At 40.2% G+C, this 24,502-nt stretch overlaps 1 protein-coding gene across 1 annotated transcript in view; it reads right to left on the bottom strand.

The window, feature by feature from the left end:
• The window catches only part of LOC114056981 (netrin-4-like), a 44,411-nt gene that overhangs the window by 15,399 nt on the left and 4,510 nt on the right, over positions 1 to 24,502 (bottom strand). The window contains exons 2-3 of the mRNA XM_027882697.1: positions 21,330 to 21,871; positions 11,153 to 11,416 (exon numbers count right to left, since the gene is read on the bottom strand). Coding sequence (XP_027738498.1) covers positions 11,153 to 11,416; positions 21,330 to 21,871 — 806 coding nt within the window. The remainder of the gene's footprint in view (positions 1 to 11,152; positions 11,417 to 21,329; positions 21,872 to 24,502) is intronic.

The following is a 24,502-nucleotide window of genomic DNA, read 5'->3' on the forward strand; positions in this document are numbered from 1 at the left end:
CTCACGAACAATTGTTCAGAAAACAAACAGGAAAATTCAGTGAGGAAGGAAAAGTCTGATTGTTCTTTGGAAAGTAGATGTGTTAGTTTGCTCATTGCCCGCTAGTTTGTTGTGAACTGTAGTTTGTGGTATGTTGTGAGTAGGACAGAGGCATAGAGGAAGCTTCCTGCCTGTGAATTCCTCCTATGGAACCGTTTACCAAATGTGTGTGGAAAGAAGACTGAGTTGAAAACAAAAGGGCTGAAAAGCCAAGCAGCTGGCAGGAGAGCCACTGAGCAGACAAAAGGAAACATGGCATGGAACTTCTTTTAGAAAGTTCTCATAGACAGCATTTACAGGTGAAACAGATAAGGAACAGAGTGCAACACGAGGGGAGAATGAATTACAGAAAGAATTTGGATAGAAGGAGAGAGCAGAGACAAACATCTCACACAGACCACACAAGAAAGATGATCGATGGATCTAAGTGGCCACTGCAGAAAACTGGTTAATGCAGAAGAAACTGAGCAGTGGAAGAGCCCTGTTACATTTAAGTGCAAGGTGAAATAAGGGTAGGTGAGGCGGCTGCAAATAACAAGACAAAACAATTTGTTCTGTTAGAGAGGGGGAGATAGGAGAGGCAGCCAGAGACTAAAGTCCAAGAAGGAACAAGAATGAAGTACAGGAAACTGTCTGATAAAATAGGAAATGAGATATCTGCTTAGGAAAGGGAGAATGTGAGAGTCACACTCAACACCAGCATGAAGAGGGCAAGTATGTCCCTGACTTGTTATTCAGTGCTGAAATAAGGCTGCATTTCTCTTGCAAAAGTACATCAAAAAAAACCTAGAAAATTGTGTTCTCTACCAAATGCAAGATCTCAGGATGCACTGACTCTCACTGAAACACAAGGATTATAGTGCCAAGGTAACAAAGTAATCAGAGAAGTACAAATTCAGGAAAACTACACTGATATTTATCTGTGCCCTAAAAAGCAGGTCAGAATTATGAAGAAATTATGATTAAGGAAAGGATTGTCAGGAAGCAGCAAGGACCAGTTTCTCTTTAAGGGTTGAAAAGATACAAGCTGAGGGTTATCACAGCACAGGCTGTGCCCTTACTGAGGGGGCACCATCCCGAGCAGAGGGGACAGAGCAGGGAGCTGCTACCACAGAAGCAGCAAGGGGATGGACCAAGGCAAGACAGGAGCAGTGAGAGGCCCAGAAAGAAGCTCCCAACATGGGTATGGGTTCAAAATCCATTCAGAGGGCAGGAGAGACGAGCTACAGCACGTGCCAGGGAGGTTCCACCACGAGGGAACGTACCTACAGCATTGAGCCCTGATCCATCCAGGAGCCAGAAGCAAGGAGACACACAAACACACCCAGATCATACTCAAATAGAGATTAGCAGCCCAGGGCTGAGCTTAAATAGAGCCCCTGGCCAATAGACAGAGAGCATGGGTATGAGTTCCAGGTGGGGCTGGTCAGGGCTGTTAAAGTTCAGTTACTGCCTTCAGGACAATAATACTAATAATACTTGGATTGCCTCTGGATTAATGTCACTGGAAGCTTTAGGATATTTGATTACTAGGAGGCATCTGAGGAAAAACAAGTACTTCTGCTTTCTGGATTTGGAGCTGGAAATCCAGGTGGAGGAAGCTTGAAAGCAGGTTGTGAGCAACAGAGGCTTACACAAGATTCATGCCATAAGTTAGGAAACTGGCCAGCTCTCATCTAAAGCCTGAGTAGTTTATGACACTGATTTATACGAATTCATATAAATATATTGGTACAACAGGAAAAAAATTGAAATCCGGGGGATTTCTGTCCCACATCTCTCATATTTCACTGTATTTCACTGATCCTTAGATACTAAAGTATTTAGGCTTGTATGGACTTCTCCACAGTGCTCATTGCTGCAATAACTGAGTATTTCAGAGATATTATGGAATTTTTATGTCACCTCCCTTATCTGCTTCTCCTCGTTACTCTGATAACTCTAGTTGTCTCCAATGCTCTTTCCCGTTCATTGAAGCATCATTGTATTGAGAGTTCAGTTGCTCTGACAGTAGTTTTTAAAACTATTTTTAAGCTACTGTGGGGAATGGATCAGAGAAAAAGATGCAGTAGCAGGCAGATAGACTGTGTGATCATATAAACCTCCCCATTTCAAAACACCAGTCTGGAGTGCCATGTGCATCACCTGTTAGAGTTTGCATTCTCACAGTCCTGCACCCTGAGTGCATTCAGCCAGGGTTGCTCATGTCACTAATGCAGGCTATAAGCTTTGAAAGATGAAAACTCCTGCTTCCAGTTTTCTAATCATTTTTGGCAAAGGGTAGAAGTTTAGAAGCTGATATACTTGCGGTTAGAGGATAATATTAGTCCAGGAAAGGAACACACATGTTTTGTTATAGTCAGTCACCATCATATTGGCTTTAATGGCCATGTGACAGCTCTGCTTTTTTGTTTTGATATAGCAGCTAAGTTATTAGGTTGTGGTTTCATGATGCAAAGTTTTTGGGAGCAGTCTCATTTTGAGACATTTATCCTTTCCTTACTATTTTTTCCTATGCTATCACCTGCATCATGCTCTGAGTCATGTGTAAATTGGTCTATGAAATCAAACCATGTTTAAAAAAAAAGGTAAACCATGCTTTTTTCCCTTGGCATTAGTATTTTTAATCTGGATTAATTCCCTCATCTGCCTCACAGTACAGTCGTGCTGTTACAAGTCTGGTGTTGCTGCCAAAGGCTTTGATTTTTACATCTACCACCTGAGCAGCTTTGAATCAGGACACAGAGGAGGTTATAGCTTCATGGATTTTAATGCCAGGATGATCAGTTTGAACCTGCTATACTAAGCCATGAATTTCCTCCAGTAGTTCTTCCATGAAGCTCTGTAACTTCTGGTTGATTTATAGCAAATAGTGTGGTAGGACCACATCCTGTTTTCATACAACAGTTCCAAGAAATTACATTATATTTATTCACCTTTGGCTGCACAGAGTTGCTTCACCTGAATTCTGATCCACAGCTGAGAAAGTGAGTGAAAATTTTCCACCTGTTTGTCCTGCAATTTTTAATTTTTTTCCTAAACTCTTTGTATAATACCTTTAATAAGGTGTATATACAAATAATATATTCCTGAACAGCTTTGTGCAATACCTGAAGCCTCTTGTTTTCTCTCTGCCCATTTAGTTTCTTTACCCATTATCCTTTCAGTAAATTCAGTTTTACTCTTTCTTCTGGGCTGTTCTCAGTCTATTTGGGGGCTTTTTTCCTAATCAATGAAGGATAAATTTGGAAGTAGTCCAGATCAGAGCAACTGTTGCTGATTCAGAGAAAATGTTTGTCTTTGGATTCTGTATTCACTCTGTAATGTCACCAGAGAAATTTTGGATACAGCAGTTTGCAATGACATCAGAGGCTTGTAGTACCTGCTTGTAGTGAAATGAGAAGATGTGGGACCCTTCTGGCAAGGCCACCTCAGCCCGTACAGGTTTTGAACTCCAAAGCAGTGAGTGAGTGAATGAGCTGCCCCTGGTTCCAAATTCACTGAATAGACAATGGTGGAGGAAAATCAGTGATAGTGTTCAGCTGAATATTCAGACTGGCATCACTAAGACCTTTTTGAACAGTAACAAACGGGCAGGATAAACAGACCAGAAGAGGTATAAAATTCGTACTTCCTGTGAGGGGATATAACTCAACCTGTGACAGTTCCAAAACACAACTCCATCCTCTGTCTGAATTCACCTCCCCTAGGCTTTATACACAGATGGTTGTGCCTCAGTCCATATTTCACTCTGCTTTCTTCCTGTTTTCTTTTTGAATTCTCGCTTGGTTTTTATTGATTTTTTTGAGTAAGCTGTCCTTTTATTTCTGCCTACAATGCCAAAAACTCCACTATTAATCGGTAACAAACTGCACACAAATAACAGCTGTGAGGCTTAAATGCAGCATCTGAGTTACAGCAGGTCACCAGCTCCTAGTGAGTGTCTTAAAAATGGAGGAAACAGAAGGGGGAGCGAGGCTCAGTATTTTATCAGGTGAATGCCTGAATCACAGCATAATGAGTAAATACCATTGTTCAAATCTCCTGAAAGGGAATGGCACAACTGAGTTTGGTCTTGTTCAAGGCTGTGTTCCAGCCTGGCCTGACTGGCAGCCTTTACCGTAGAAAGACCCAGAAGTAGTTTGAGGAGAGGAAAAATAAGAGAAGATTAGATTTAGATTCTGATATATGGACAATAATTTGTGGACTTACAGGTCAGGTGTAGGGATTAGCACACTGTGGCCAGTTCAGAGAAGTTTGGACATGACCTGTTCATTCAAAAGGCCAAATAATTCTGCCATTTATTTTGTAATAAATCTGGCTAACTCCAGCAACTGTCTCAACTCATCTGGGTTTCTGCTAGTTAAGCCACAGTGGCTCCAGGGGTGTGTGATTGAAAACCCCGTCCCAAAGTGTGCCTGTGAGTTCTTCTCTGAAGTTTTACCTCTATATTGAGTGAACTTGGCAGCATGCACAGCTCCCGTTCAAGAGAAATTATGTTGAGGAATGGAATAGATGAAGCCAAGACACAAATAGATTCCTGCAACTTCTCTGCAAATGGCTGCAGCTTGCAGAGTGGGGGGAGGGCAGGTCTGAAAAGGCACAGGACCAGCCAAATTTATAAGGAATCTGGGAAGGGAGAAAAATGGTGACATAGTCCATGATTTAGCAGAAAAGTTGTGCACAGTATGGGAAGGATTCTAAATGCCTAAATGATGCAAAGCTAATCCCCAGGGCCCTTCTAGCACAGTGAGTGAACCAAGGCAAGGAAATATATGTAGGATTTTATAACTTTTTTTGCACTGAATAAAATGGAATCTGTTTATAATCCTGTGCAAAATTTCTTCATGTTTTGTGTGCACCTGCTGCTAAAGTATTAAAATGCAAATTCTGCGCAACCACAAGCTACAACTCTGGAAAGATTTGCCTAAATTAGTGGAATATTCATTGGGAACGAGTGAACTGGCTGAAAGGCCTTGAAAAGCCTTGGTAAAAGACTGAAAATTTTTGTTCTGCTAACACATAGGTGAGCTGAGGACAGAAACAACACAACAGTCTATTCAGTCCCAGCAGAGCTTAAAAACACAATGACTGAATATATGAGGCCAAACACAGCAGGTCCTATGATTATCACATCACATCACATCACAGCAACATCCTAGTGTTGGTAGCTTTGTCAGATTCAATTTAGAGAGCAAAAACATATATTGCAAGGATCTTAAATGAAAGGACCTCACAGATATGCTGCACTATGGGACATCAGAGAGATATTGGTCACAAATGGTGGCTGATAGCTGTAAGATGAAACAACTCTTTCCCTCTCTTAGCCACACACAGAGAGATTCTTGTAGCTTTAATGTGAAAAGCAATCCTTGAAAGAACTATAAGGCGTATTTTATCAGCCTTAAGATATATTTAGAAGTACAAATGTTTGTACTAGTGGGATTATTATGGTTCTTTCCCAGAGATGAAACTAGCAGAGAACATAATTAAAGAGATTGAAACAACAAACACCACTATTAATTAGAGTAATTGAAGAATACAATTAATATATGTTTAAATAGCTCACTCATAGCAAGTGCTTTTAAGAAAAGCTGTGTTTAAAGGCTGCTGATGTCACATAGGAAATTGTTTAGGGCTCCATTCCACAAAAGAAGAGATGATTTTGTACAAGTAAGATGAATGTCTGCATGGGTGGATCTACACTGAGCCTTGATTCAGAAAAGCTTTTAGGCTTGTGTTTAAACACTGTTCCTGAATAGGAACTACTGCTGATTTGGACTTCAGCAGTAGTAAAAGACATTTCCACAACAATAATAAAATGTAGGAAAAACTTGTCGACTTTATGATAGCAAAACTCCTCCTGACCGAGCCTTTATATAGGTCATACCATCAAAAGTGTGGTTATTATCTAACCCACAGATACTCAAAGCATCATGTTGATGGTAGGAATGCCAGATGCTCTGGCTGCAAACCACAGGTTCTCAGTTGAACTCATGGAGAATCTGCACAGACGTCAAGTTAAACACTCTGATTATGATCAGAAGAGGGTAGAAGCACAGCCCAGACCGTGCTTGAATTTGGAGGATACAATTTATCTAAAATAAAATGGGAACACGTACCATATTTTTGCTTGACGTCAAATTTTTAATAACTCAGAAGGACAGAGGTGTTGATTTTTGGGTTGGCCAAGATGTGATTCCTGGCAGGAATGGGGTCAGTACTTTAAAGTGCCAGTCTTCCTGGAACAACAGGAGAAGCATGGGATGTACAGGAAAGCTCTTTTTTAGACTTGTGTAGGTAAGTTAAGGGTTCTGGTGACTTTTGTGAGAGAGGATCTTCTGGAGTGACCAGTGACAAGACAAGTCTGAATATCCTTTTCCAACTTTTATCTAAGTAATTGTTTGAGAAGTTAATAGTCATTTAGAGTCACAGTTTTGAAGCACATCTTGCCCTGGGGAACCAGAAACTCACCAACACTATCCAGTACAATTAAAGAGAAACTTTCCTTGATGCTCTCCTGTCATCTTCGTTGTCATCTCTGAACACAAATACCTGAAACTTTCTCACCCACCTGCAGGTACCCACAAGGATTCCTGTGAAAAGCTTTGGCCCACTTTGAGTGGCAAAGGTGGCAGCAACACCACTTTCTTTCCATGTAGTTCATGTAATTCATTACTAACTTTTGCTGGCATAATTTATATGATATTCTATGTTTCCAGATCATTATGGCCATAGCTTGAAGTCTATATTCAGTTTTAATTTTTGGAAAAAAAGTCAGTGCAGGGCTCTGGTTTTAGATTTTATTCTCATGTGATCTAGAAGCTCTTGAAACCTTTTTATTTTTTACGTTCCTGAACCTACTCCCATAGTTGATGTACACAAGTAACTTTTTCTTAAACAAAATATACTTTTTGAGTTGCCAGCTACAACAGAGAGCACCACCTGCATCTCTGAGTGCTGAACATCATACAGCCTGGCACAGCTTGGATCAGATAATATGAAAACTTAGCTGGGGATTATCATAACTGCACAAGATATCTGAAGAGGAGGTAGATAGCATTTGCAAGGGTTACAAGAGCCAAGGCACCTAGAAAACTGATGTAGAAAAACAAGTTTTACATCATGTAACTTCCATTATGCCAAACAAGGAATCCTACTTAGAACCAGATCCTACTCCCTTTGAACTAAGTGGAAAACTTTCCATTTGCTTCATTGTGGAGGATCAGACCCACAGGGAGTCTAGTTTGTCTCTGTAAACAGGATAAAGAGGCAAAAGAAACATCCGAGGCCACTTGTAAGAATTTCCTGGCAGTGTAGGTACCAATAATTAACAAGTAAAAAAAACCTCTACTAATTCTTTATACAAAAACATTTTAATCCACACTCGCTTTCCTCTGTCCATACTTACTTCTCATGGACTAGAAAGAGAATTGTGAAATGTTTGGCAAACAAAAAGGACTTTGGTCTAGTTTCTGTGTTCTGTCCATGTGCACTTTCTGCTTTGTAAACTTTGTTCTGGAAGCATCTCTGGGCTCAGCTTAAATGTGTCATCAAAGCAGATCCTAAACCTGACAGCTCTTACTATCCTTGTTGGAACTTGATAAAAAAATAATTCACTGCAGAGCAACACATAACTTTGTACATCCTACAGCAGCAATACCTGGAACAGGATTATGTTCCTTTGCATCCAGTTGTAGAAGAGTAGATGCATTCAGGTGGCCACGTCCTGGTATATTGGTGCCCTCTATTTAAAAGTACGTGCTGCTCTGTAGTTTCTGTGGCAAAATGCAATCTCAATAATTTCCCTTACTGACAGAGAAGCTACTTGAAAAAGTTTGAATAATGCAGGCTGCAAAATTCATAAAGGAGAATTGTGTTCTTAGCTACCAGAAGAAACTATTTAAGTAAGGTAGAATGACATCACTGTCTTTTTTTTAGTCTGAGGAAAGTTAAATAGAAACCAAGAAAACATCTCTGTCAATAGCAACAAACCCCAAATTCAAGATATGTTTGTCTAGAAGTTTCTTGCCCATTGTTTACAGATCCCATCTTCATTTCTCAAAGTTTTCCTCCTTTCTAACATGATATTCTCAGTAGTTCATAAGGGAAATGTGATAAGTTATGTTGAGGTGGGTGCATGGCTTGTTTGTTTTTTGTTTTTTTTTTTTTTTTTTTAAACCCACATTGATAGAGTAATTATTACTGGTTTGCTGCCAGAAAAAAGAAGTCAGAGAACATTTTCCTTGGATCCTATGGGTCTCCTTTGAATCTCACTGTATTTTCACAAACTTATGACCAGAGAAAATATGCATGAAACTATGCAGGATTTCAAGCTATGAGGAATGATGCACCATTTGGATGTTGGTTTACAATCTTCAGTTTTCTTGTATTCCTTTGTTGCTATGACACTGGGACATCTGAGACATTTCTTCTCATAGAGCTGCATTTCTTACTGGCAGCCTCAGTGGAGAACACAGACACTGACTGGGTTGTCATGACTGAACTGACAGATCCACAGATAAACTGATCACTGACAGATCATCTAGTAATCATAGATCATCCAGTCCCCCAAGAAATGGTGTTGAAAAGTGTTGGCTGAAAAGTGTAAAGAAATTTGCTGTAGTTTTCTGCATTATTTAGCCCATGGTCTAGCAGTGTTACAAGTACTACAACTGGAACAGATTTCTGTCACGACTAAGAAGAGCAGACTTACAAGTTAGCACAGTCATGTCTTTTTCAAGACCTAAGTGTAGAATGATCTCAGTTTTTGGGCCTATCCAATCACAGTTGTTTTCTACATGAAATTGCTTTTGTTTTTGTGAACTACTGAAGACAAATGCACATCATAGGAGGACTCTGAACTCTTTAAGAGGCTGAAACTCATATTACTTAAGCCTTGCTGTGGAGGTCTGTATTTTTCCAGTATTTTATTTAATTAATTGACAGCAGCCTAGGAAACATGAAGCTGCTCTGCCTTCATTCTGTGGCATCACCCACACCAGCCACGTTACAATCTGTGTGTCTTGAGACTTTCTTGGCCCATGTGTACATTAAATATTAGATGTGGGCAGTGGAATAAATCAAATTATTTCTGGATGTGCAGTGTTTTTTTCTAACAGCTCTTTTCCACACCCTGTTTCAGTCACCATGTGACTGAAAGTAGAGCACCTTCCCTCTGCCAAGAAATTGCAAAATGACAAAGATTTTTTTTTGCAATGTAGTTTGGCTGATAGAAACTGTCATTGGTGTTCACTCCTCAACAACAAAGGCCTTTTCCTCCTGTGTGTGGGCAAGGAGATTACTGTATTGTAAGATGCAAAGTTACACACATAAACTCCCTCATGCTGCCCGTGTAAACAAACCCTGAACATTACAATATCATCATTGGTAAGTATTAGATAAACTGTAAAAGGATCCAGCAACCTGGGTCTTCCAGGGGTGGATTTTCATTGTGTATTTGAGAAAGAGCTAGGATGTCATAACTAAAGCACAGAAAAGAGGAGCACAATACCACGATCATCTTTACTCCAGGCTTGTATGACCTGTGTGTAGAATGTTACATTTTGACCACTTAGGGTTTCACATTTTTCTGGTTAGTACAAATAATAGAACCTAAGGAAGGACATGGTAAGAACCTTCCAGTCGTATCTGCAGGATGAAGAACAACTGCTCTCCGTGACACTGAGGGAGAGGGGACAAGAAAGAATCACCTGAATTTGCAGCAGAGATTATTGAGGCAGGCACTAAAGAAGAGCTTTCAAAATGTCAGGATTGGAACAGCTACTGAGGGTTTGATTCCCCTTCATCAGAAATTTAAAAAATCTAATTCAACAAACATCTACCAGTGAGTGGTTTCAGTGTGCTTGATCATGCACTTATGTGAGGACTCCAAACAGTTCACTTATGGTCTTTTCCAGGCCTCATCTAGGATTCTAGAGGCAGTTAAAACTCTGGAAAGCTTTTCTTACTTTTTCTGTGTTTGAACCTCTGCTTAGGCAAAGATTTGCTTAGGCAAAGAGTGTGTGAATCGTGCTACATCCACCCTCTTGTCTCCTGGGACATGAGTCACTCATGAAGTGCAGTTCTTCAGAACTATTTCACCTTCTGCCCTGTGAAGTCATTGATGGCACAAGAAGATTCTATTCCCTTGTGACCAGTGGGAAAAAATATCCAGTCATAGTTTACAGTGCTTATGCCAGTGATATACACAATATTGTGTTTCCCTTTTTGGAGGGGCAGAATGTTTATTTTTCTACCAGCTGTATTCATTTAGCATGTTATTCATCTATTTGATTTCACTATGTGTATATTTAATAGTTTGCAGTAGGGAGGATGCACTCTTTAAACAGCTTTTCTCAACACAGTTATGGTTTCAGTGAGTCCACATTATCTGAATCTGATAGTATCACTTAGTGTAGCTGAATCTTGAAATTATCCCACAGATGGAAGAGATTCAGAATGATTTTGAAAGTATTGTGAAAGTCATACAGTTCTAATTATCTTAAAATATCTACCTCTGAACATAGAAAAGTTGAAAGGAAGACAAAGATTACACATTCCAAAGTAAAATACACCAAAATATCAAGTGTACCATATTTCTAAAGGGACAGAAATTATCTTAGGATGTTTTTCTTGAGACTGTGATGTCAGAGTGCACCAGGGACTAAAGTTCTAAGAGTTATTTGGGTTTTCAAAACCCAACACAGAGACAGACAGCCTTCTGGAACCAGTGGAGCCATTGACTAGTTTAAAGTGGGTTGAATTCTGTCAGTGATGTGTTTAGATGTACCTGGATATTTGATTATCTTAATCTTCCTGTGACTGCTATTACATTTCTCTACATAATCCTTGAAGCTAAATCAAAAAGGAGACAGCAGTCATTCCCTCTGAGTGGCAACTTCTTTGTGTGCATACAAACACACCTCCCATCCTCTGCACATCCAGGGTCAAACACTTACGAAAGAATAAACTCATAGGGCTGGTCATAGTACCTATAGAATAATTTTGCTTCAAAAAAAAATTCTACCTGATTAAAAAGATGCATGGAGAAAAGAGTGGTGGTATGAAGTAAGTAGCAAGTCTAGGTGGTTGGTGACTGTCTGGAACTCACCATGTTGTCCACGACTCCCGTCCTGTTGAGCAGCTCACATTCCTCTGCGTGCCCATTGCAAAAGCAGCTGCCCCGGACAATTAGGTCATAAATAGCATAGTGGGCAAACCTCTGAGGTTTCTCTACCAATCCTGAACCATGGCATGGACATTCCTGCCTTTTTAACAAAAGGAGGCGGAGGTTGGTGAGTTTCAGGAGATCTTGAGCCTCAGGACTATAGGGGTCTTCGATCTTGTTGGCTGGACTTAAGGCACGATAAATCACCTGAAAGATAGAACATACACGTCCCAGAACAGATATAGGACTCTGCATACACAGCAAATATCCCAAAACAATGTTCAGGAAAAAGTAATAATTCCTATTTAGATGACTCTGTGTAAGCAGCTGTGAGTCTGTGGCTGACCCCAGAGCATCACAGCTGAGTTACCACCACCTGGCCAAGCCACAGCAAGTGATTGTGTACCTGCTTTCATCCCATCCCAGGTGTGAGATAGGAAATGCCTTAGTTTAAGCTTCTCTCCCTGGGGTGTCTGTTGCTTTTGGAAGACGTTGATAATGAAGGGCTGCACCACAGTCTTTGCCAGTGAACTGGAGAACTGGTTGCACTATTCCCAGGTTTAGATGTGCAAAATCCAATTTGAGAGCTGTTTTCAGCTCTGCTTGAGCTTTTCCATCATGGCAGAGGCACTTGCCTTTGGGATTCCTTGGCCCTGCTTCGTAAGTGGTCACAGTGCCCGTCTGACTCACTCCATTAGTGTTAGTGGAATTAAAGCTTTGTTTCCATAGGGATTCCCTCTTTCTGTTTTTCTTTTTCTTTATTCCCAGTGAACTGACCAATTTAAATACTTGCAGCATGTAAAATACTCTTGCTCCTTTTTGCTCGCAGGAACCAAAAAACAGAGCTTGTGGTACATGCCTAGAAGATAGTTCTGCTGCATGTTGATGGCACATGGGGAGACAAAAACCCTTGGAGCTGACAGAATCAGCTGCCAGGCTTTGCACAGAGCTACACCTGGCAGTACCATTGCAAAGGCAGTGGTACCTTTCCCACCTTTCCCCAGCATTTTCTATTTGGTAAGCTCCATTCCTTTTTTTTCTTTTAATTCTCTTATATCGTCAGCTACTTCCAAAACTGCAAACAGCCCTGCTTGGTGAGATCAGAGGTGCCCATGATTTCTTGTTTGAGCAATGAAGCCATGACAAAATAGCCCAGGCCTTTTCACCCCATTGTCTATGTTCCCCTGGTCAATGGAACCACAAGCAAATGGCTCATTTTATTTTGTTCAGGTGCCCAGCATTTCTCTTACTGGTGAATTCACAGGGCAAAGACCAAATCTCTTCTGTCCAGTTCCCCTAAACCTAATTTTTTTTGTGTGTGTGTAAAACATTATATGAACCCTCTCTCCTTCTTCCCAGTCCCCTGTGGACCACACAAAGGTGGAATGGTTTCTCAGAGTCCTGATCAGTTGGTCAAATACAGGCACACACATATTCCTCCCATGTGGTCAGTTAAACTAAGACCAAGACAGTGAATTGGATGGAAAAGTTCTTCAGAGCCTGCTAAGGTCAGAGATCTCAAATAATGGTTAAAAGTCCTTGTGAAACTCTCCTCCCCATGTCTTAATTGGCATTCAGAAGGCACTGAGTTCTTCAGGCAAAAGAACAGCTGTTGTTGGGTGCTCTTCTCTCAGCATAGGGCCATTTGCTTTCACAGAGCTGTATTGTTTTTTGTTTCTCTGCTTGACAGCTTGGAAAAAAGGTTTGGTTTCCTTTGGGCTTATTGTTTTGCAAATATTTTCATTTCTGGCCTTGCATCTCTTGAGGGGAGTTGCTTTGGCATTTTCCATTTCCCCTTAGAATACTGAACATCATTTGTGAGTAGAGACATTAATAGCCTGGAAGTCCCACAGGGATTGTGGCATCCTTTTAAGAAAAAACAGTATTCCTTTCCAGCTGAGGTACAAGAGTTTGCTTGTATGATTAATTTATGACACATTTCTGTCTAGAATAGGCTCAGTGGTAACACTGGATTTGTTTGTCCTTATTTCTCCCAAGGCAAGTCTTGTTAAGTGTTAAAGATCTGATGTGGGTGACATAACACCAGTGAGGTCTTTTGGGAGTGGCACTTAAATGTTCTTCTTGAGTTCAACAAGCACTAAGGAATTAACCTTCCTTAACTTTGTAAAAATCAAAGATACGGAGAACTTTTTTAAATAAAGACATTTTGTACCAGCAAAGTCAGAGTAGATGTGTTGTGCCAATAGAACTGTGTTGAAATGAGCTGCATTTTGCACAGAGGTAGCAGTTTTATTCCATAATTAAATTAGTTTAGCAGTGCTATTTCATATATGCATAAAACTGGAAAATGGGATTTCCCTCTTTCTTCTCTTCTGGATGTCACATTCTCCTTTAAATACTGATGGTTAAAACCCTTGAGCACAGGGAAGAGTATATTGTAATCACTATCTCCTGCCTAATTTTTAATATTTGATATTTGATTGGATGTTTCTTCTCACATTAAAGTGCCAGTCATCTGATCTTGCTTAACTTAAGTATTGCCCCACTGTTAAGAACAATAATTCTTGAGAAACAGATTAGTATCCATAATTTATCCTTATTAGTCTACTTTATATATTGATTCAAATAATTCTAGAGTGGGATAAATTTGTTAAAAAGAACTGATGTTTCATCTTACAAGCCCTGAATTATTTTTCCATAAATGTATTTGGGTTTATAGTTCCCTTAGGAGAAATGGATCCTAAATTAGGAGACAGATTGGTGGTGGCTGTATATATTGGTTGATAATTTTATATGATTCAGGGAAGAAATCTATTCCTGTAAAAAAGGAGAAGTTGTCACTTTAACCAAAATACAGAGTTGGGAATGCAACTGTTTGGTTACATCCCTAGCATGATTGTTCAGTATAATTTTCAGCAAGTAACTAGGGCCTCATACTGTTCTGGATTGCCAGTAGGAATAGGAGGAATCTGTTTTATGTCCTGTTTGTTTGTTTGTTTGTTGTTTGTTTGTTGTTGTTATGTTGTTTTGTTGTTGCTGTGTTGTTTTGGGGTTTTTTTTGTTGTTGTTGTTATTGTTGTTAATGGGATACAGGTATTCAAGTACTTCGTGGAATAGGAGGAAGATTAGTAAATTTGTATCTGTAAAATTATCTGAGAATCCCTGGAGATGGATGTTCAACACACGCAGTTTTAATAAGTATAGGTAAAAGATAAGAGTTTAGCAGTCACCACCATTAATGCCTAAATGTTTTAAAGATTAGATTGCAAATGGATCAAAGTATTACTAAACTCCTAGAGTCATGAGCTGTAGGAAGAGACATTCTACCTTTTCACTTATTTATTCCTTTTTTTTTGAGTTCACAAGGTTTGTATTTCTAATGCTTATGAAGCAGATTCCTTCTGTACACATAGACATTTGACTTCTGCCTTTTGCAGAAAGGCATAAATATCACTGCTTTTTATTTCCCAGAGATACCATGTGAATTTTCAGTTTTCCATTATACTCATGTAAAAGCCATGAAGAGGGTATAACGAAAAAGAAGTGTTTTCTTTTAATTAAGATGCAAGTTTTGAAAAGAGCTTCCCATGATGTAAAGTTATTTCTCATCTAATTAAATCTCTATCTAATATCAAGCACTGTTTGTTTGTTTGTTTGTTTGTTTTTTGTTTTGCTGTAAGAGAGTGCTCTGAAGCCTCTCGGTTGTTTCCCTAAACATCAGTTTGCAGCTGTCACAAAAGTAGCATATGAACAGCTGCAGAAGAAAATCTAATGGTGATTGGGTCTGCTAAGGAACACCCTAGAAATCTTTCCACTTCCACTGATTTGGGTGGAAGTTGAGAGTGTTCAGCACCTCTATAGTTTAACCTTTTGTGGAAGTGCATTCAAGATCCTGAGTTTCCCTTACAATCAGGAGCTGACACTGGAGCTGAATGCTGAGTAGGACATCCACCCTTATCTCCATATCTGCTATCAAGTGCATATTTGTCATTCTCATTTTCAGAAGTCAATCAGCTGCACCTCAAAAGGTCTACCCTGTCCTCCCCTGTCTTTTCTAAGAGCAAGAAAGCCCGGAGAAGTCTGTAAATGTGCAAAGCTAGAAAAGGTAGCCACTGTTAGAGGTTTGGTTTTGCTGTAAGTTGGCACAGCCTCACATTGTTTTATCACCGATCAGGAGATCATCTTCATTCCGGAGACAGTGTCTCAAATTTTTGATTTCTTGCCATAGGTTTTGCTTCTCCATTCTTGATGCATCTAATTCTGTTTTCTTAACCTGATCTTCCAGCCAGTATTAGTCAGAAAAGCTGTGGACGCAACAAAGGTTCCCCCTTGCAATCTCATAGCCTAAGGTCAAGGAATATGAATCATAAATGGAGGGCAGTGCCAATGCATGGCCTGCTACAAAAGAAGATCCTTGTGCAGAACAAGAATTTGATATTACAAATAATCCTTAAGCTATGTCGATCACGTTGCACTCAATCAGGTTAATGAAGTCAGAAATGTCTGTGTGCTTATACTAGGTCCATCAGAAGGAAGCTGCAATAAAAGCTCTCATCAGTCCTAAATCCTCTTCATTAAGAGATTTTCATGTGAGTTGATTTTGCTCTTAAAGGAATAGTAAACAATTGTCTCTCAATTTTTCCTACCCAGTGGCATATATCCTCTGATTTATTTGATGGAGCCCCTTGACTTCCATCTTGTGGTGCAGTAGTCCTAACTAAGAAGTAGTCTTTTTCCTGATTTACTCTTTGGAACACAAAATCTGGCTGTTCTCTTAGCTATTAGAAGGCTTATTCTGACAATCCATGGAATAGTGCCTTTTAGTCAAGATCCACTGCTTTTCTGTCCTTCCAGAGAAGAAAACTTGACAACCAGTATAGAATATGATAGTTTGTTAAAGAAATAATTGTGTATTTGATTTTTTTAGTTTATTTGATCTGGGTAAACTCAACTACTACCAAGACAATGGCATCTTGAATTCATTCTGTATTCTGCAAATCAGAAAGAGATGATGTCCTTTCAGTTTGCATTTGCTTTGAGGTTATTTCAGTAATCCAGTCAGTGTGGCATTAATATTAATATTTAGGCAGTGCTGCCAATATGAATGGCACAATTGGAGTTAGACAGACAAATCTGAAGAGCCATGCAGACTTTTTCTCTTCTTCAGACAAACTGCATGCTGTAAGTTCAGGTTCTCTGCAGCTGCACATCTGTGTAAAAAGGCAAGGGTTGCAGGGAGGAGGAGGATCCTCTTTCAAGACAGGTGGAGATTATTTGACTCAAAACCCTTCAGCTTTCAGTTTGTGTACAGGGAATGGGCAAAACTCCTTCCATTCTACATAGCAGCACCTCATGGTGGGTGTGAGAACATTTCCATGCTCCCACAAAGTGCACTGTTGTTTTTTATTATGAGGAGTGGTCCTTGCTCTGAAATGGTGAAGGGCGGCACAAGGAGTTTGTGATGCAACAGCCTGACTTGGAACCGGATTGAGAAAGAGGAGACTCATTTCACTGTTTGCTGAATTGTCAGGGAAAGTTAAAACAACCCATCACCATCATGTCAACGCATGTCAACCAATCTGTGTTCTCATGGGAGAGCATCCATTTCTTTTAAGTGGAGCCACTTGTATCTCTAGGTCTTGGCTGGAATCTTACACATGAATAGAACTTAGCTAAGTGTATAGTCTCACCATGACAGTGATGTGTGGCCAACTGTAGAGCAAACATTTAAATGTTCTTTTGCCTGGAGTTTAAAAATTACAACAATAAATTACTTAGATTATAGCATTTCAGCCAGTAATTTTTTTTCACAGTTGAGACTTGGGGGAAAAAAAAAAAAAAAAGTAATGCCTGCAACTCCATTAAGATTTTATGAAACAGAGTGAGAAGAAAAAATAATTTACTATCTGCTGCCTTGTATGTTCAGAAAATGCACAAAATGCAGAAACAATGCTAAAAAAAACCACTGCTGCATCTTTCTGGCTGGTTTATCATGTTCCGCATGTTTCTGACATGGCTAATTACAAACCAGGTCAGAGAAGGACACTTGGTGCCCTCCTCAAGTTCGCTTGCCAGGGATGGGATTGCTGGACTAGTCTCATCGGTTCAAATTCCCTTCAGAGACAAATCCTTGCCTTAATTTTTCCTCCAGGGAAGCAGGGCCTGGCAGTGCTGTCTGCTTGTTTACACTGCTGGTGTTAACTGCTTCCTCTCAGCTTGCCTCTGCATTCAATCTGCTCCACAGTTCAAGTTAAAGGAAATGCTGAACAGACAGCCCTAGTCATAACAACCAGGCACTTACCTTCACTAGTGACTAATCCCTCCTGGAATTCTTTCTGGCTGGAAGCTGGAATAACATGTGCATCATGCAACTTCCAGAGGCCAGTCCTGATGACTGTTGGACAATTCGCTGCAGTGCAAGACCCTGTCCTTACACCTTAGCTACTAGGAATTCAACCTTATGATGTGCTGAGCATGTTTGTTTTCAGTGACCCCACTGCCATATGAGATCAGAACTCTAAGAAGTCACTGAAGCTTCAGTGGCGACCTCTTGAATTATTGATGTTGCCACTTAATGAGGTGTGTGTGTGTGTGTGTGTGTGTGTGTGTGTGTGTGCCCCCACACAGGGGATGCCCCTCTATTTACCAAAAGGTTTGGCATGAATACAGTAAAAGAAAAGCCTGAGGAAAGACAGCAAAAATTATAGTCCTTGGAACAGGATCACACACATTCCACACAGAGCCCTGTTCCCAGCCTGGTTTGGTGTCTGGATGCAAGTGGTGACTCTCTGCCACGGCTATTGCTCAGGAAGTCCTTGTGGATGGAGAAAGGCAGCAGAGACCTTCAGTGTCAGTGCAGAAGAAAAGGCCTTCCACAGGGTTGACTTTGGCTTCTCTCTGAACAAGCTGGTGGCTTTTGGAGTAGACAGAAGTGTGTCCCATCACATGTCTTGATCTGGCATTCACTGAGTGTGTTTAGAAGAGTGATTAAACATCTTTTAGCTACAAAGAGGGTCCACTCATCTTTGACAAAAGGCACTGCTGGGGACTTCTGTCCCTAAAGAGGTCACCACAGGATACAAAATGGAGAATGAACAGGTCTTCTGTGCAAGGCACACTTAACACGTTGCCATAGGAACCAGTTACTTAATTCAGGCATACACAATTCTTCCAGCCCCCAGTGAATTCCAGTAATGGGTTTATTATATCACACTTCATTGGTGTCATCTGTCACAGAGACACTCACATAAATGAACCAGCCTTTGATTCAAACCTCCCTTCCACTAGCTAGACCCAATAGGGAAGGGGTCTCTTTTTGGGTCTGGGGACTGTGAGCAGGTCAGTGTTCCACCCCACTTTGCATGCTAACGACTTTCTTTCTTGCAAATATCAAGTTCAATGGAGAAGAACATTTGTTTCCACTTCCTGATATTCCAGTTTATTAAAAATATGCTCCTAATCTCTCAGATCCTTGAGCACACGTGGTGTCAGGATGCAGGTTCAAACATTTTGATCAGTGTTTACCCCATATGATGTTTGAATTGTAAGTCACACTAAAGTCTGGAACAGTGTTGTGATAATTTCTCCTTTTGTTTGGCCTTGAGTTTTAATTTGTATTAGCTGACCTCAAGGCTCATTTTAGGCTCCATGACTATATAGTACAGTGTTTTTAAGTTAGAAAAATAGATGGACAAGTAGGTAAAAAAGGTCTCAGTTGATGCATAAGGCTCCATGCCAGTATTCCCTGTAGATGCACCTATAGTAGATGAACAGACCTTAAAAATGTGTGGTTGGTTTTAGTTCATGAACTAATGATGGGGATCCTAGGATCTCAGATAGATAGATTCTATATGCAAAAGTACTCTGGATCTGAACAGGAATAAGGGGTTTAATAAACACTTGAGTAAAAGAAAATGGAAAAAAGATATTAGAAAGTAATCCCCTTGCATTTCTACATTAGTTAGTAGTAGTAACAGCAGCAGTGTCACTCAGGCAAATCTGATCAGGTATCACTTTAAATAACTGTACTCTGCCTCCCTTTACTTCAATTCACAAAAGAATCTGCTGTGTCATGCTGTTGACCTGAAAAGCCTGATGCTTCTGCATCCTTGCAATAGTGACATTTCATGGATTGATTAAGAGGTCTCTGTAAAGTCTGTCCAGGACTTGACAATCCTTCTGGATTAGCGTGCTGTGAAACAGTGTCTTGCTCTCTGTTAAGTTGCCATACAGATTCCTGTGTGCTGCTTTAAAGCTTCAGCACTCCTCCCGTGGAGGAAGTGACCTCTCTATATATTCCATTCATGTTCATGGAAGTATTTGGGATCTGCAAGGGTATAACCTGTAAATATAGGACTGTTCTTACTGTCACTATTGCTTTCTGACATCTACTACCACAGAGTAGATTGATAAAGCATACATATACTCACTTCAGTGTAGTTGCTGCCCAAGTTGACAGAATCATTTTGACACTTGTAAACAAAGACTTGTGTTGGATGAATGTTTTATTATTTGATTTTCTGCCATCCACTTCTCAGATTTGTTGTAGCAGCAACACATGGTCTTAATGATAATCCCCAAGGTTAAGGAAGCACAAAAGCCAGCATAGTGCAGGGCAACAGGGAAACTGTTCTAGAGAAGGAAGAGTTGTTTTGCATTTAAGGCCAAGGCATTTACCTCAGACCCTGCATTCTGTCTCCTTCTTGACCGGAATTGTCCTGTTTTACCACAAAACACTTCACCTTTTTGTGCTGCTCTTTCCCCATCTGTTAAATGGCAGCAGGACTCTTGTATGTGTGCTGAAGATCATTAACTGGATCTTGCAAAGTACTTCCAGATTTCTGATTGGAAGGCACACAAGAGTGGAGAATTATATTACTTGCCGTGATTCTGTGTTGACGTGGCAAATTGTAATCCCTCTCCAGAAGACATTTGGATGTATTTGACTTAAATGAATCATCCTAACTGACCAGCAGAATTACTACTCCCAGAAATAAGACAGTTTAGTAGTCAGATGATCTGCTCCAGATTTCTAATATGCAGAGATGTTTCTTAGCCTGTTGCACAAGGATGAACTCTGTCTCTTCCTACTGCTGTTTCCCTGTCTCAGGTATAGTACACTAGCTTCTTTTCACATGCATTTTGAAGTGCACTGCTAGAACACAGGATTTTTTGAAGCCTGTCCGGACCAATCACCTCACCCCTAAGCCTAATTTGCAGCAAAGAATACTGATGAACCTTCATGATCACTTCCAGGCAGAGAAACCAAAAGGATTGTGACTTCTCCAAGGAAGAGAGAAGGACATAAAAGGAAGTGAAATGACTTCAGCCTCTGTTGTGACTGTAGGAATATTTTATGATCTCCCTTTGTACATTTATGTCTTCTCTATAAAATGATACCAATGATATTTACCTTCTTTCCCATCTAAACAGTTTCAAAATTGATGAATGAAAGGAATTATAACTAAACTGAGTGATTACTAAGAGTAGTTAATGTTCTTGTCAGAGGAATTTACCAGAGCAACCGAGCATTTATTTTAAAAAAGTCCTTTTGCATAATAACATATCAGAATATTCATACAAAGGGAGGGGCTTTTCCCATTGTTGAATAGTGAAGCCTAGTGCTCACTCCCACTTCTCGCTTCCAAGCAGTTTCATTTCTGAAGCCTTCTTGATACAATCACTAGTCACCACCAGCAAGAAAAACTACATTAAACGTGGGGGAATGATGTGTTTAAAAGTCATCCAATCACCTAGGAATTATTTATACGGAAAAGAAAGTGAAACGCCATGCAGTTCATGTCATCTTAGAGTAGGAAAATGGTTTGGATAAATCAGACTCTATAGATGTGTATTTCCCTATGTCTGCTTTGTTGGAATTCTAGCCCAGTTATTAGCATCTACAGTGTACAATTAGGCAACATTAATCTATTCTGTGAAGCTCTCATAAAATAAATTTGTTAAAGTATTTCCATTCATTTTCATTGATATATAATTTCTCTTCTTCTTCCACTTTATTTTTTTAACACAAAGCCCTTTGGGATGGGCTACCTTTCTAAATTTATATGCACAGTATCCCTCTGAGCACATACTCTCTGGTTTTCAGGCCCTCTTCAGCTGTTTGACATTAAACTTAGTCCAAGCCTCAGCTATTGCTTACCTCTCCTCTGGTGCAGGGCACTGCATCTGAATACCTGGAAGTGCACATGGAGCCTTCTTCAATGAGATCATCCTGGAGCCCAAAAGTAGCTGTACAGTTGACAGAGAAATACTTGTAGGGCCTCCAAGTCTGCCCATAATCCTGGGATCTTTCCAACACCATTGCAGCTGGGCGAGGCGACTTGAACACAGCAATGACGTGGGTCAGGTAGAATTCTGTTTCAAAGTCCAGTCGGATTTCTTCCCTGTGTACCCCTTGGCCAGACTGCCACCAGGAGATGGGGTTTGCAAAGAAATCATCCGTCATGTCAGCGGGGAGGTGGGAGTTATCAGGCTGGTTGGCGTTGCACTTGGTGCAGCGAGGCTGCCCACAGCCGTGGGAGGGGTGGTGGAGGAGGTTCTGCTCCGGGTAGAAGCAGTACAGTTCCGTGCTGTTCTGGCCACACGTGGTGAGAGTCACTGGTGTCCTCCCCGTGGCAAGGTTTCCCACTGGAGGGTTGCAGGCACGGCCACTGCAGCGGAAGGCTCGTGGTCTTGTGGGGTCTGAAAGACAGGCAAAAGGAACACAACAAGTAGAGCTTCCCAAATACTTCTCAGGGTGTAACGCAGGTGACCATGCAAATGTTTGGAGTCCTCATCTGGGGACTGGCATCCAAGGGGGCACCTTCAATAGAGAGCTGCTGCATCTTTTCACACTAAGTTTTGAGGCAGTTCCTCAGTAAATCTAGTCCTTGTGTTTGGTGTCTAACTAAGAAACTGATGCTTATGGTGCTTAACCTTGATTTCTGCTTAAAATGCAGTTGTGTTGGTTACTGAATTGTACGTTTAACCAGGGAAATTTTGTGGTTTCTTACTTTCACTCCAGTAAAGGTTTGCACTGGAGGACTGAGTCTCTTCAATGCATTTATTTTCATTGTTATCAGAGAGCAAAGTCAAACTGGACTGTACACTGTAGATACATTAAGAAAAAAGATGGTTCCTGCCCAGCAGATTATAGACACTAATTACACATAAAAATACATAAAGAAAGCCTGTATTTCTACAACTCAATGTTGAGTTTCTACTGCTTTTCTAATAAGATCAAGGGGAGTTGTTAATTCATAGCAGAGCTGAAAGTCAAGTCTACCTTTTGTTTAAATACCTTGACATGGAGGTAAATGACTACATTGTGTTTGCCAAGTTTGCAAGTACTGGCAAAATTTTGGTATCTTCAGTGTATATATTTACTTATTTACAAATTAAGAAAAGGTTGGGATAACTACAAAGTCTCAATATTGTTTGAAAATCAGTACTGTCTTGTGAAGTGGAATTAAAGGTCATTCCAAAACCTTATTACCATGCTGGAGAAAACTGGATTTCTAGTGACATACCATGTCCTCTTTGCAACTTAACACTCTAGAAGGAGTTAAAGACTGACCTTGCAAGGTCATAAATCTAATCCAAGAGGTCACAAGTCAGATGACTAGATGTAGGTCCTACAGGAAATGACCCTCCCAATGAAACATAGGATGACCATAAACCCTGGGTAATCTAGGAGCAGTTCAAAGGTCAGCTATTAGTTCAACATTCTAGGTAAAATTTTTAAATCCCTACTCAGTTTATATTCAGCCTTTCCTCAGGTAAAATTAAGTTCAAAATCAAGTTAGGTCAAAGAAAGGAGTCTCCAATTCAGCCTTATTGAAGTACTCAAAGTACTTATAAAAGGGTCAAATTGACACCTCTCTTTCCAAAAGGAAAATTTAGGGTGAAAGCCACCTCCAAGGTAATTTGGAGTAGGTTTGCTGGCAAAGATATTTTTTTACTATCCCATTGAAACCCTAGGAGACTGGCAGAGCTTCAAGGGCAGCAGTGCCTGAATTACATGTGCACCTGAAAGTCTTCAGATCAAAGGAATGAAAGCTGCCTCTCCTCAGTCCCACCAGCACTCCCGGTGCCAGCACAGAAATGAGGAGTTGCTGAAATCCTCTGGAGAGGAATGGAGAGAAGATGGGGATATTTGGCTCTATTGGTTCTGTTCTCTGTTCCCCACCTTCAGCTGAGCAGGTGGATTCTTAGCACTACTGGAGATCTTCCACCAAATCCTCACACCATCCCAGCTGCTTGATGGCCATTTCAATGTAATTTTGTTCTGATTGTGAAATTCTTGTTCCATCTGAGCCCAGTGCAGTTACAGGAGAATACCAGGAGGTTCAGAGATTTTTATCTAGGAGGTTCCTTGCAATATCTCTTTGCCCTAGAAGGGATTCAGGTTTCCACACAAGTTGTTTAGAGCTTCCTCCTTTTTGCAGAGCATCTGAAATTACGAATTTTTATGTGCTCTGAAGGGTAAATTTCACTGAGTCATGCAGAATTCTAGAAATAAAGATAAATCTATACTTATATAATGATCTGCAACTGCATGCCTCAACAATATCTTTGCAAGTGACATTTAGGATCATGTTCATGTCCAAACTGTTTGGAAAAACCACCAAAATAAGGAAGGCACAGCAATTTCTGTCTTTGAAGTAGATTCAATATGAACTGATTTTGCTCAGTGCTGCACAAAGGTGTCATCTTTGCCTCCCAAGAATTTCAGTAGGACTGGTCTTACAACTGAGCTTTGAACAAGCATTAGTTCTGAGTAAGAGTCAGGTTACTTAGTTTTTATTAGGAAAGGATCTATGTTACAAATGCTATTGGATTATGGATGATTATGGATAAATATACCATGTAATTAAAAGGAAGTCCATCTCTATTGATGGTTTACACCACTAAAGCTTTCACAGAGGAAATGGGATGCTGGAGTTCTAAATTTAAGAAGTTGTATAAGGGGAAGCTTTGCAGACAAGAATGTGAGAAAGCAAAAAAGGAAACATATTTCAAAGGGAATGTCTGCTTTTTGTATTTCCCATAAATGGTCTATTAGCCTTGTATTTAGCTTTTTAGATGTTTTTTTTCTGAACCTGGAGAAGAAAAAAAAATGTTTGTTCTCCTGAGCACCAGTCACAAGAAGGTTTATCTGCTCTGCCTGCTAATGCAGCAACATCAATAAACAGTTCCTGTCTGAACTGCTGTGTCATTAGGAAAATGGGAGAAGAACAAAGTGCAAATTAGCAGAAGGGAGTTTGAGAGAATGAGAGAGATTGGAAAACAAATCTGCAGTCGATTAAAAGCTTTGTATTTAAAGAAATCAAT

This window comes from Empidonax traillii, unplaced genomic scaffold (assembly GCF_003031625.1).
Source record: "Empidonax traillii isolate 1590-97213 ecotype Southwest subspecies unplaced genomic scaffold, ASM303162v1 scaffold109:size1658292, whole genome shotgun sequence".
NCBI classification, from domain to species: domain Eukaryota; kingdom Metazoa; phylum Chordata; class Aves; order Passeriformes; family Tyrannidae; genus Empidonax; species Empidonax traillii.